General features: G+C 30.1%; 2 protein-coding genes and 1 non-coding gene across 4 annotated transcripts; 2 read left to right on the forward strand and 1 right to left on the reverse strand.

Moving 5' to 3' along the window:
* The first annotated feature begins 203 nt into the window (after positions 1–203).
* Positions 204–3,187, forward strand: LOC100527098 (uncharacterized). Of its 2 annotated transcripts, none has more exons than NM_001251741.2 (7): positions 204–320; positions 622–679; positions 2,294–2,353; positions 2,470–2,517; positions 2,681–2,743; positions 2,860–2,939; positions 3,043–3,168. In NM_001251741.2, exons 2-6 carry the CDS (start codon positions 632–634, stop codon positions 2,911–2,913), a joined length of 273 nt encoding a protein of 90 aa, NP_001238670.1. In that variant the 5' UTR covers positions 204–320; positions 622–631; the 3' UTR covers positions 2,914–2,939; positions 3,043–3,168. The 2 variants fall into 2 exon arrangements, with proteins under 2 accessions (NP_001238670.1, XP_006596983.1); XM_006596920.4 differs by lacking the exon at positions 204–320 and adding an exon at positions 403–496 and having other exon boundaries at positions 3,043–3,187.
* Positions 3,188–7,443: 4,256 nt separating this feature from the next.
* LOC100806363 (uncharacterized) lies at positions 7,444–11,177 on the forward strand. The gene is made up of 4 exons (NM_001254514.2): positions 7,444–7,561; positions 7,652–7,866; positions 9,329–9,554; positions 10,829–11,177. Exons 1-4 carry the CDS (start codon positions 7,480–7,482, stop codon positions 10,954–10,956), a joined length of 651 nt encoding a protein of 216 aa, NP_001241443.1. The 5' UTR covers positions 7,444–7,479; the 3' UTR covers positions 10,957–11,177.
* Positions 11,178–13,137: 1,960 nt separating this feature from the next.
* On the reverse strand, positions 13,138–13,209 carry TRNAP-UGG (transfer RNA proline (anticodon UGG)). Its single transcript has one exon. It is a non-coding gene; the product is annotated as a tRNA-Pro (tRNA).

The raw sequence follows: 13,209 nt of genomic DNA on the forward strand, positions 1-13,209 counted from the left end.
CCACAAGAAAATGAAACTAGTGTCAACTAGCCACTAGAAAACGCCCACGTAAAGCCCATCATATGAAAGTGTATGGGACTGGATATTTGACATGTAGCATTCAAACTTAAAATGATTAATATTATTATTTTTATTCCTTTTGGTGGCTTATTTCTTAGCCTCTCTTCATAAATGTAATCTCTTGGTATGCGTAGTGGATGCATATTCTTATCTAACGTTCTCACTCAAACCTCTTCTATCTCATTGTCTCCACTTTCTTCTCTTTTTTCCCCTTTTAACACTTTCTCTTCCTTGCATCTCTACGTTCCTCTTACCACAAGGTAATTATCAACATCATCCGTTTTATTTTATCTCTCATTTTTCTCCATTCTTTTGTGTGTTTGTTTTCACTCACCATATAATTCGGTATCCCCATAAACCATTTTCCTTGCAACTTGTTCTTCCTTGCTTGATTGGGAGACTGCCCTGTTTCTATTCTATGCTCTTTCTTTCTTTGGTTTCTTGTTTTCCCCCTCTTCTCTTTCCACACTAGTTAAAGGCTACATTTCATTGATTAATAATAGTCTAACTTTGAACATTAGTTTCTTATTTGTTAGTCACGAATTGGTTTTTGTTGAATAGGTAAACAAAGATGGCAGGGTGCGATAAGGAAGACTATTTCTCTGCCCCGAATGCTGAGGTACATAACCGAACTCCAACCACTTATTCACCCTTTTTATATTTTATTATAATATAATTTTTCAGTCCTCAAATTCTTTTCCTCTTAATAGCATAAACATCATATAATTTGCGATTAGTGGTGCTAAGAATTAGGAAAACAAAAGTTTCCTTTGAGGGCAGGTGCTAACTAGAACAAAATGATAATTAGCAATCAAAGTAGTGAATAATGTGAATGCTATGTGTTTGGTATTTGCAAATTTGGAACAACACTACCACACGTAAAGCTAATAATACCAAAAATTAAAAGGAGAATCGGACGGAAAATCTAACTGTTTATTATTCAGAGTGACATAACTGCACGTGTCTATTTTCATTGGTGTGCATTACGCTGTACCCATGTACTCTTTCTAGCTTCCATCATGGTTGTACAATGTACTTTTGTGGCATTTATGATATGGGTACCTAAGTTTATTTATCTGTATTTATTTTTCGAGATTGTTGGCTGTGTAATTAGGTACAGTCATATCAAACAAATTATTGCGCGCAATATAGAATATTATGTGAATTAATTTTGACCTTTCTCGTTTCTTTTGAATGTTATTACACTTGACAATTGAATGTCTTGTTCATGTTTTATTTGTTTCGATGTGCCCAAGAGACGTTTTTCTTTTACTTTTACAATTACTCGTCAATGAGATACATTGGAATTTAACATTATTAATTTTTGCCTGCTTATAATATTTGTATCAAAATAATTAAGCTAAGGTTGAAAAAGAAGTTTAACAAAGATGGGAGATTTTAGAGTGAAGATATTTAAAGGGTGCATGCTTTCAAAATTGTCGGTTACTCTGTTATTGGTTTGAAGGTGTGCCTACCTAAAGCGATGCCACGTACAAAACTCACTATGCAACACAAAACAAAACAAGCTTAACTGGCTTTTGGGCTGTCAAGCAAATCATGTGAACTTCGTTTTCTCTCAAACATGAGGTTCTCATCATTGATTCACCTTTTTTTTTTATTTTTAAAAAAGAACATAATTAAGGTCTTCTAGAATATTCTCCCTCCCCACCCACGTGAAAGGGTTTTCTTCATGAATTGCGCGAATATTTTTAACTTTGACACTCTTTTGATTTTGATGATATCAAACGGCGATTTAGGTTTTAATTAGGTTAATGATAGAATCAGTCAAATGCATACTTTTAATTATAAGTAGCTCAAGTATCATATGTGTGGTAATGACTAGTTTTATGCAAAGAAAAACAGAACAATCACGACCTTGTCTTAGTTGACAAATTTATAATTTGAACAAGTTGGATTACTTAATTTCTAACATTTAGGATTCAAATTAACGAAGGATCCAATTGCATAACGTCTTAGGTTAAATAATTTCCCACTAGACAAACATTGACTTTTTTGATGAATACCTTTTCTTGCACTAACAAAATATATGTGATATCATGATTTTTCTTATTGAAGACAATTCTATTTGGTAGTTGGTGAGATGTGGCCCTAAGATTCAAAATATAACATCTGCTAACTTCATAGTATTTTTGGTCCTCACCAGTTGTTAATTTTATAATATAGCATTCCCTTTTATTTCTTTTGGTTTGATTTAACAATTATTTAATATCAGACAACATCCGAGGGAAAGTACGGTAGGCTTGCCCCAAAGAAGAAGCCTTTGATATCGAAAGTAAGCCCAAACTAGAAAAACTACATAAGCACATCCATAATTTACTTCCTTATTTACAAGTTTCAGTTGTATCTAATTTAATTTAATTTTATGCTTTAATTTTTCGGGGTTAAAAGGATAATGAAAGAGCATTCTTTGATTCGGCAGACTGGGCATTATGCAAGGTATATATATTTGAATTTCATATGTTAAATAAACACATAAATGACTTCTGATAATGCCCCAAAACCATCAAAATAAAATAAATAGTAAAATGTATACCAAAACATGTTTATTTCTTTTCTCTTTCGTAAATATAATTTTTTGATATATATCTAATCTCAACAGCAAGGTGCTGGAGTGAATCAACAATCTACAGCAACAGTGGAGACACTGCGACCAAAACTACAGGTACTTAGAGTTGTAACACTATCTATTGAGTTATAATTTTTTTATGTTTTAAATGAATCTTTTTGCTTTAAGTACTTAACCATTTTTCCTTTACATATTTTTGTTTTTTCAAACAGAGAACTCCACATCAGCAGCTTCCTCCAAGACGACCTGCATGCACATCTGGTTGAGATAATTTCGTGAATTACTATAATGTGTAATGCTCTCACTTTAATCTCATTTTCTAGCATATCTGCATTACTGAATTATATATTCTTTTTATGAATGCATTCAATAATTTTACATTCATTGTAATGCAGGGAGAGTAGACTTAATAAACGGAACAAGGATTTGCTCAGCCAAATTTACTATTACAAAACTCATGATGTTCCTGATCTGATGTATATTACAATTTACTTCATGCTTTGTGTTATTAGCAGTTCAATAAAAATTCCATTTCAATTCCCTTTTGTTTCTTCTATTCTATCTGTTGGACGGGCCTAACAAGTAACAACAATGGGAGATGGGACGTGAGGATCAAATTAATCTCAAAGCATAGCACTTTTGAGATTTTTTCAATGGGACATAATACTTTTTTTTTTAAGGTTTACAACAATCTCCCTTGTAGGATACATGATATAATGTTTTTCAAATAATAAAAGAAAGTTAGTATAAAAATAAAAAAGAAGAAGGATATTATGTGTAATTCGAAAAAAACTAAGAAAGTATGAGTATAATACTCTAAAAGTTATTTACTTTCATTATACCTTAATAAAAAATGATTTGTGGGCACCTATGTGCCAATATCTATAGTTAGATAGATAACAAAATAAAAGAGAAAAAAGTGTAAAGTAATATGAAATGAAAAGAAGAGAGGCATATAAGAAAAAAAAAACATCAAATTAATAAGTGTGTATACTATTTGGATGTTCATGCATCATTATTGCATGTTTATTTGTAGAAGAGCTACGAAAATTTAAAGTTTAAAAATAAAACTAAATCCTGCCCACAAATAAAAAAAAAGTGTCAAAAAGAATATTTGACTTACTTTAAAGTGGAGAATGTCATTGAAGAGATAAGAATAATAAATGTTGATTAAAAAATTATTTAAGATTTCAATAATTTTTTATTATCTTTTATTACAATTTTAACCCTTTACAGAAAATATTAATAAATAAAAGCATAAGGAGTACTTTAAGTCTAACATAATCAAAGTAAGAGACCAAGAAATACTCTAACCCTGATGCAATTAAAGCCAATTCTGATTCATTCTGTAAATATTATTACTCGAATTTGAAAACACAAGACTAAGTTCACCTACTTCAAGCTAGAAAACAATACTAAGATTGGAATTTTATGAGGTCCGTAATAAACAATAAATTAAATCTCTCATTATTAAATAAATATTATTGCAAGCTAGCCACAAAATCAAGACATTGAAATAATGCCAGATGGGCTGCAAATTGTATTTAATCTTCTTTTCTCTGACCAGACCTCAGTTTTGGATATGATTCTCTCAGCTACCTAATAGAAAACAACAAAGAATCCAAGTATCCAACCCAAGCATAGCAATTAACAAGATCAATCCTTGTAAAACAACAAGCAGGTGAAATAAAAAGGTGGTCTGAACTCTGAAACCTCTTGATATATGGTTACTGCATAGTCCACACTGGCCTCTAGCAAATCTGATATGACCTTCTTATTAAACAAGTTCACCCTTGGAGGCAATCTATCAGTATAAAATTGCCATGAAAAGGCTAGCAACTTAATATGCAGCAAAACACTTCCAGAAATTCTGAAAAAACTCATTAAGGGGGCTAATAGAAACATGAAAACTAGCTTGAATTTGCAGAGAAAGATGAGCTGAAGTATATGTAGTAAGGCGTTCTTTGATAATGTTTTCTATACACATTTATATAAGAAGAAGAAAAAGAGGATAAAATGAATTAAACTTCTTTCATAAGTTAAAATCCAGTTATGTACTTCATCTTTTATACTCTCATCTAACTTTCTAAAAAATTAAGGTGCATAAGTTGATTTTAACTTATAAGAAAAGTTTGTTTGATGTTACTTTTCTTTTTCAACAAGCTTTTACGGGAATGTTTATTGAATAAGGACCTAAGCATGTGAGTCATCCACTTTCCGTACCGATCAATCATCAGATTTTTCATTGCAAAGCAAACAGAGACTAAAGCCAATAAGTTCATCAAATCAACAAATAAAATCGTCCTCCTATACAAGGAATCTCTTCCTCCATATCTGTTTCATACTCCAATCATTATGACACCAATCTACACTATGTGGGCTACACCAGCATGTTTATCTTCCAATAATTGGTACAACCTAAGAAAGAAATTAAGTCTTTTAAACTTTCTGGACCCATCGAAATATCATGCCAAAGTTTCACATTCTCTCCTAGCCATTCCTTTTTTAAAACCAGTTTGGGTTTATGTTTCTCCCATATTTGATACTACATAGGTCCCTCCACTATGTAGAGGAAATTTAAGGATTCCACCTATTATTGTCCATCACAAAGCCTAATTCTCCGTATCTGTATTCTATGATATTAAACCAAACAGCTCCTTTTTTAACAAGAAGCCTTCACTTTGGATCCATTTTCCTAGAAGCCTAAAATTAAACCACTGGAAATTTTTTACAACAAGATACCACTTGCATGCTTTTGATTAGCAGACTTTATGTCTTGACTAATTAACTCAAGCTATCTTTTTTCTTTATCTTCACAATCTGCCCCACATAAATGATTTTTGAATAGTCAAGATTATTAAACTCGAGAATTTATATAAATTCGTGAGAGTTCGATAGACTCAACTAGTAAACTCAACTCATACACTCGTAAGAGTCAACTTCATATAAAAATAATAACAAAATATATATTAAGTAACATATCGATTAAACATTTCAACAATATAGTAAAACAAAATAGTAAATCATAAATTTCACAATACTTAAATAATCAAGTCTAATAATGCATCACTATTAGATAATAACTTGCGGATGTTATAGTAGTGATAGATCATTGTCATTGAGGGTTTGATGTTATTAGAAAATAAGGATTTGATTTTATTAAATGTGAGAAATTTTTTTATTCGGAAATAACACACTAAATGAAGGTATATTAAACACCACACAGACAGAAAATAACTTAAAATGACTTACATTTTGGTCTGATTTTTTTAACTTGCTGACTCGTTGACTCGGTGATAAACTTGAGAGTCTACTGAATTTACTTAGAGTTTATAAAATTTACTAAAAAAGAGTTTACACATGAGTCGCAGAGGTTAAATAAACTCGTAAACTCATAATAATTAGAGAGTTAACTCGAGAGTTTGATAACCTTACTTTTGATATTTAAGACTTTTTTTGCCATTTTGAATTGTCATTTTGAAGAAAGATGGAAAACTGCACATGACAACTTAGGCAACACAAAATTCAAGATTACAATTTGACATTCTATGGACAAATGTCTACCTTTCTAAGTAACAAACCTTTTTTTATCATATAATCTACCAATCGGTTACAAAGTAGCTAGCGTTCTTAGATTAGCTTCAACTGTAAACCTAAATAATTAAAAACAATACTCCTTAATTCACTTTTTTTTCAAGACTTAGGGGCGGTTTGGCTCCACTGAAGAGGAGAGAAGGGGCAAGGAGGAGCGACGATTTGCAAGGAGTTTGTGAAATGTGCACGGTTTGAATGCGCACCGAAAATTTTCAAAAAAAATCTGGTGGGACCCATGATTAAAATTATCCACTCTAATATGAGAAGACCGGTGATAAAATGAACAAAAATTGGCATTCTCTGTCCGTTTGTGTTTTGGGCATGCCATTACCACTCACCAATCTCTTTATCACGTTTTCTATAATATTATTATCATAATAAATATTATTATAAAAATAAAAATAAATAATAATAAACTAATATTATTAATAAAAAATATTATAATAACAATAAAATATATTTAAAATGGAAACAGATTAAGAATATATGCACCTCTTAATCCTATTCTTTAATTTGACACAAAATGGGTCTACCTCTCTAAGCTAACAAACAATTTGGACACAATTTTGTGTAACGCCGATTCGTTGTTTTAGAAGAAAATTGCAATATATATATATATATAAAAGAGAAGCAAATTGCAAAATTATGAAACCGAAGACAAAAACTTGTGGTTAATAAAGAAGCAGGTGGCATTTGCTTTTCCACCGCAACAAATGTTACCCAAGTTTATAAGGAAAATATTACTACACAAACAATTTTAGGTTTGATTTTATGTGAGTAAAAACAGAGAAAATTGAAGTTGGTGGCTTGCACTTCAACTGCTGCCCTGTCCTTATTTTTCTAGTCTTGTCTTCCATAAATTTTAATCGTGACTAGCAGCAAACCTTTTGACTAATTTCCCCTTCTAATGAAATTCACCCAACATTTACACCCATTAATGTGTGCCTCATTCATTTCACTTAATTATGCTGAGCCGTTTATCTCGTTGGAGGTTAATTCTGATTAGAAAAACACATGCAAGAAAAAGGAATGTTCATGCACACCCTCACTAATAAAGAAAAAAGTGAATGGTAGTGGTTGGTAATGTTCGTTTGGAATTGGAATTTAGCAACTAATTAACTATTTCTTGTAGCATAGCGCAAAAAAGGGTAACGTTGCATACTTGCTTTGCTATATAACGTGCTCCAATTCAACTTTTTTTTAATGTGAAAAATTTAGATAATTAAGCTTGGAGAATAATGGCATTCTTCCAAGTGAGTGTCAGGCGTTGGATTTTAACCTTTGCTATCCTTTACGTTTGTGTATTTGGGAAAAACTTTGGTATGTTATTATTAACCAGAATAGATTAAACTTTATTTTATTTTTTTTTTATTTTTTGAGTGTCTCCTATTATGCTATAAAATTTGATAGGAAATGCTGATGAGGATGAGTCCGAGGCACAGACAGGTGGTGGTGGGTACGGTGGTGTGGGAGGTGGTTTTGGTGGTGCTGGGGCCGGAGTTGTTGGTGGTGGTGGTGGATTTGGAGCCGGTGGTGGTGGTTTTGGAGCCGGTGGTGGTGGGGTTGGTAGTGGTGACCCTGCTCAAATTGTCTCCAAAGCCTTGCTCTGTTTCAATGATAAGAATGTGAGTGCCCAAACTGATTTTTATGTTTACTGCTTTTCAAGGAGGTTTCAAGTGTTTAAGTGAATGCAAGCCCAGAGAGTAATTAAGACAAAAATATGAATTTTCTTTTACTGCTCAAATATTTTGTTTTTAAACTTCCATTTATATACTCATTTTTTTCCTTACTATTTTTCCTCTTCTTTTTATTACATCTATCACTTTTTTTGAAAAGGTAAAAAAAATCATTTTTCTTAAAACAATATCTATGCAAAAGATACTAGTAAAACACTCTTTTGGAACACTTTCTTTTCTCGTATTTGACTGATGTTATGCAAGAAATAGAAGTGATAGAATCTTTTGGAACATTCTCTTTGTTTGTTGTATGACTAAAATTTATTGAAAATTATAAAATTTATTGGTTTCATTTCTTAATCAAAGAGCTCCATTCTTAATTTTGTAATATTTAATAAATTTTAACCAATACAAAAAATGTTAAGAGAATAAAAATATATTACTAACACTTCTAAAGTCCGTGAGAATTTAGTTCTAATTAATCTTCTCATGACACTTAATTTTATATTATTAATTATTTATTGTAAATTAAAAAAATTAAATTTATATCATACAGAGATAATTGACATGCAATTATACAAAACTATCTAATAATTTCTCTTTCTCATATATATAAATTTTACAGGTTGCCAACTTTTGTTTCCAATTTATTACCTTACATCTTTATTTTGTATTGCTAATCCCCTTAAATTTGGGCTAAAGTAAAAAAATGTTATAATCATCATTAAAGTTGTAGCTAATAAGCTTAAAATAATAGCTAAATTGAGAGTTTAACACTTTTCACGTTAACTTAAACTTGGGGAAGTTGGGCCTAGTGCCCTGTTGAATTTGAAAGAAAAAATAAACATGGGGGACTTTATACAGTAATACAGAAAAGAAGTATAGATGAATAAATTGGAAAAATTCAAAGCTATAAAGAATAAATTAAAGTAATTTATTCTTAAAACTTCGAATTTAACACGTTCAGTAAGGCTAAGTATAAACAGAGGATGATTTACTAAAACTGTTTTTCGAGTACAACAGCGACAGGATATGGTGCGAATTAGTCTATTTTTTATCTTCCCAAAAAATAACAGTTTCTGGTAAGATTAAGAACTTTTTCATTTTCTTTATATTTCTCATTTCTGTCTGTTTATTCAATGAGACTAATTCATCATCCTCTCGTAGCAGACGCAGTGACAGTAAGTTGGGTATAGTGATTAGTGACAGCAACTTACCGATTTGAGTTGGTTAATTTCTTCTATTATTTCTTTAAGAAAAAAACAGATATTCTACTCCATTATTCATGCTGTGTTATGTGTTTTTACCTTTATATAACTTTGTCATATATGTATAATCTTGTATATTTATATATGTGTGCAACATAGGTTAAAATATTTCTCAGAGTTTGTTTATTTTGGTGGGGTTTCAGATTTATCGCAGCTGCGAAGAGACGTGTAGATTGAACGAGAATGGAAACCTGAATGTGCCTGTAGAGAAAACTGATACATTCTGCCAAGGACCATGTTTGTCAGAGACAAACTTGGTCCTCAATTGCCTGGACAACGTTTTCAGCAACTTCATATTTTACAACAGGGCAACCATACAAGACATCAGAGAAACAATTGAAGCTGGATGTGGCTATGGCCGTCAAAGAGGTATCGTTCGTGGTTTTATTGCATACTATAATTAATTGAAGACTAAAACAACTTTATTTTAGGCTTAATATGTTTGTATGTTCATGCAAGCTAGTATCGGCATGTAAATTTTTTGGGATCAAACTCCTTTTGAATTGCACGTACAGTTTACTTTATAGAGTAATTTATAGAGTAATACACTTAATCAAATGATTTAAGATTTGAAATCTAACATTAGATATTAGATATGATAAATTTTATTAAAAGAAAAATGTTCACCTTCCGTGCATTCACCATATTTAATGAAAATTAATCATTATTTTTATGTGTAATTACTTCATATTAATACGATCTCTAAATAATTATTTTTACTTTATAGAATAAAAGGAGTATTTTTAATTATTGAAAAAAATTGACAATTTTATGTATATGCTTATGATAAGTCAGGGATATGTATGTTAAAATATGAACACCTAATTTCTTCATCAATCATTGAGATTAGTTATTTACTCTTATATTTTTTTGAAAGTTTTGAAAATAGTTCATATTACCATTTCGTTATAACATCACATGCATCTAAATATATTATATATTATGTCACAATGATCTATGACTATGACATCTAATGATAAAAAGTCATTTTCAAAATAATAAATTTTTAGACTCAAAATCAACAATTTTATTTAAAAGAATTAAAATCAAAATTTATAATTTTTATAGGTCAAATTATTTATTTTATCCTTTATCTTATTTTTATGGTTTAGTTTGATTTTTTATATTTTAAAAAGTTCAATTTAATCTTTTATCTTATTTTTTTGTTCAGTTTAATTCTTTATCTTTTAAAATATTTATTTTGATCATTTATCTTTTTTTTCAGTTTAATCTTTCAATCCATTTAAGATTAATGTCGTTAATCATTTAAGAATGAACTTTTTTTGTTAAAAATAAGGTGGAGGGGAAGGGAAGAAAACCAAATAAAAAAATGATTTTTAAACTATTAACATAGTTAATTTTAAATAGATTGAAGGACCAAACTGAAAAAAAAAATAAAATAAAGGATCAAACTGAACCAAAAAAAGATAAATGACTAAATATTTTTTTAAAAAAGATGAAAGACTAAACTGAAAAAAAAATATATACAATCAAATTAAACTTTTTAAAAGATAAAGAATTAAACTGGGAAAAAAAGATATAGAACTAAATAGGTTATTTAGCTCTTTTTTATGAAGAAAAAAAATATTAAAATTTTTATTTTATTCTTGTAATCTATTGATAAATGGGGAGGATGCATGCAGGAAACTTCAATGTGGCTGAGCACATTCAGAGAGAAGAAAGCAAAGCCCCAAAGGCTACTAGCCATGTTGTAATGGGACTTGCTATTGTCATGATGGGACGCGCTCTATTGCCTCTGAATTTTACATGATATTACGTTGATAATAATTATTTATGCATGCTCATCAGTTTCATGTGTACTTATTTACTGATATGTTCATATGTAGCTGCTTATAGAAGGGAAAATATTTTAGGTTATGGAGTTGTATTATACTAGCTTTTCCCTTGGTCGTATATATAAGTTATAGATGTGTGGAACACATTACAGATAAATAAATTTTGTAGTATATGGGCATATATTAAACAAAGAACTACCCCAGTTTTAGTTTAACTAGTTACGCACTTTCACCTAATTCTTTGACATCTGCACAAGCCGTCCTATTTTGATGACTTGGTTTGAATAGCTTCAATCAGTGTTACAAGTTATAGTAGCTTTTACAGAGCTACGATTCAAAACCAAACTCGGATCAAAATCGTGCATTTACAAGCGTAGGAGAGTAAAATTGTAAGTAAACTTCTAAATCTTTTATTTCTTTTAGACAAATAATCTGTTAGTGTAAGGTTCTTGTTAATTAGTATTCTTAAGGCATTAAATGAAAAATTAAAAGAAAAAAGTATTTATTATGAATATATATAAAAAAAGGTCAGTTGTGCATTTCAATAAACAAATTTCTTCTTTTAATTCCTTAATTAATAATCTAAAGACACTCATTAGTATTTGTCTTAGTCTAATAACTCTAAGCTTTCTTAAATAAACATAACTTAATAGAAAAATTAAAGAAATTAAATAATAATAATAATAATAAAGAAAGAAAATGTAGCAGTGAGGAGCTACTACGAACGCGCGCATTAAGGTTTTTAGAATGTTTATGACTGCGATACAACTGAAATTATGGTCGTATCGATCATATTTATCTACAATTTCTTATAATATAAAAAAAAAACCCACCATAATCGTGACGTCAACTGTATAATAAAACCTTACCAACAAGAACTATTTTCACCGCATTTCTGCTTAAAACATTTACCGATGATGTTTTATTCTCTTTTCAATGTGTTACTTAAGATTCTACCAAATAGGCAAATACTGTCTGTGTATAACAGATAAATATTTCCTTTATGCATGAGAGTGTTAATAGTTGTATGGGCATACAAATGGTCATAAAGTGTAATGTTGGGCCACTCAGTAGGAGTCCTGGTCCGTCTATTTGGGCCTCCTGTGTCTCATTGGTCTATGGGTGTTACTTTGGGAACAACAATTTTGCTAGGACACCCAGCTTCCTAGGTGAAAGGACTAAAATGTCCTTCACCCTATTAATATAAATACAACTATAGTGTATGTCCGTGCGATTCCTCCGCAATGCTTCTTCTTCCTTCATGTCGTGCTTCTTCCTCCTCATGGTGGTCTCTTTCATTCTTCTTCTTCATCGTTCTCCTTCACGCACGTTTTGGTTGCGGTTCTTCTTCTTCCTCCATTCCCGCGCGACTGTGGTTCTTTTTCTTTCCTTCTTCTTCCTCCACGCTGTTGTGGTTCTTCTTCTTCCTCTTCCTTGTGTCGTTTCACTCCGTTGGTGCTTCTTCTTCCTTCGTGGGTACTAGATGTTGTTGATATTGGTTTGATGCTTTGTTTGAAGCAATGTCGCAAACAAAAATGACATTTTTTTGGAAAAATCCTATATGGATTGTCAATCCGTATGACCCATACAGATTCGTATGATTTTTTTTTTGTTGAATAATTTTTTTTTTCAATTTTTTTCTTTTAAATTTTTTTTAAAACTTTGTGTTTATATTGTAAATATATATTTATCAATTATTATTTAAATTGTTTCGCAATGCAATATTGTTTTGTAGTGTTAGTGAAATTTTATAATTTTTTCTGATTTATATTTTAAGTATTGATTTTATTTATAAAAAAAATATATTAGTTAATACTAAGATTAGATTACATTAGATTGTTAAAATTAAGATTAGATTGGTGAAACAATTAATTTTCAATATTTTTATATTATATTTGTTTAACTTTTAAAAACAGTTGAAACAAATATTTAAAAGATGTTGAATTTATTACTTATGAAAAATATTGAAATCATAAATAAAAATAATTTAAATTTGTTAGTTACAAAAAATAATTAAACAAAAATTTTAAATAATTAAAATTTGTTATAAAAATATTAAAACATAATTTTTAATTGTACAATAAATCTGTTAGTTATAAAAGACAAGAAAAAAAATAACATAATTTATACCCCATACTGGGGGTGCATGCATAAGTGGGGCATTCCGAGAATCGAACTCGGGACCTCTCGCACCCAAAGCGAGAATCATACCACTAGACCAAATGCCC

The sequence above is a fragment of the Glycine max genome, chromosome 15 (genome assembly GCF_000004515.6).
Source record: "Glycine max cultivar Williams 82 chromosome 15, Glycine_max_v4.0, whole genome shotgun sequence".
Taxonomy (NCBI): Eukaryota; Viridiplantae; Streptophyta; class Magnoliopsida; order Fabales; family Fabaceae; genus Glycine; species Glycine max.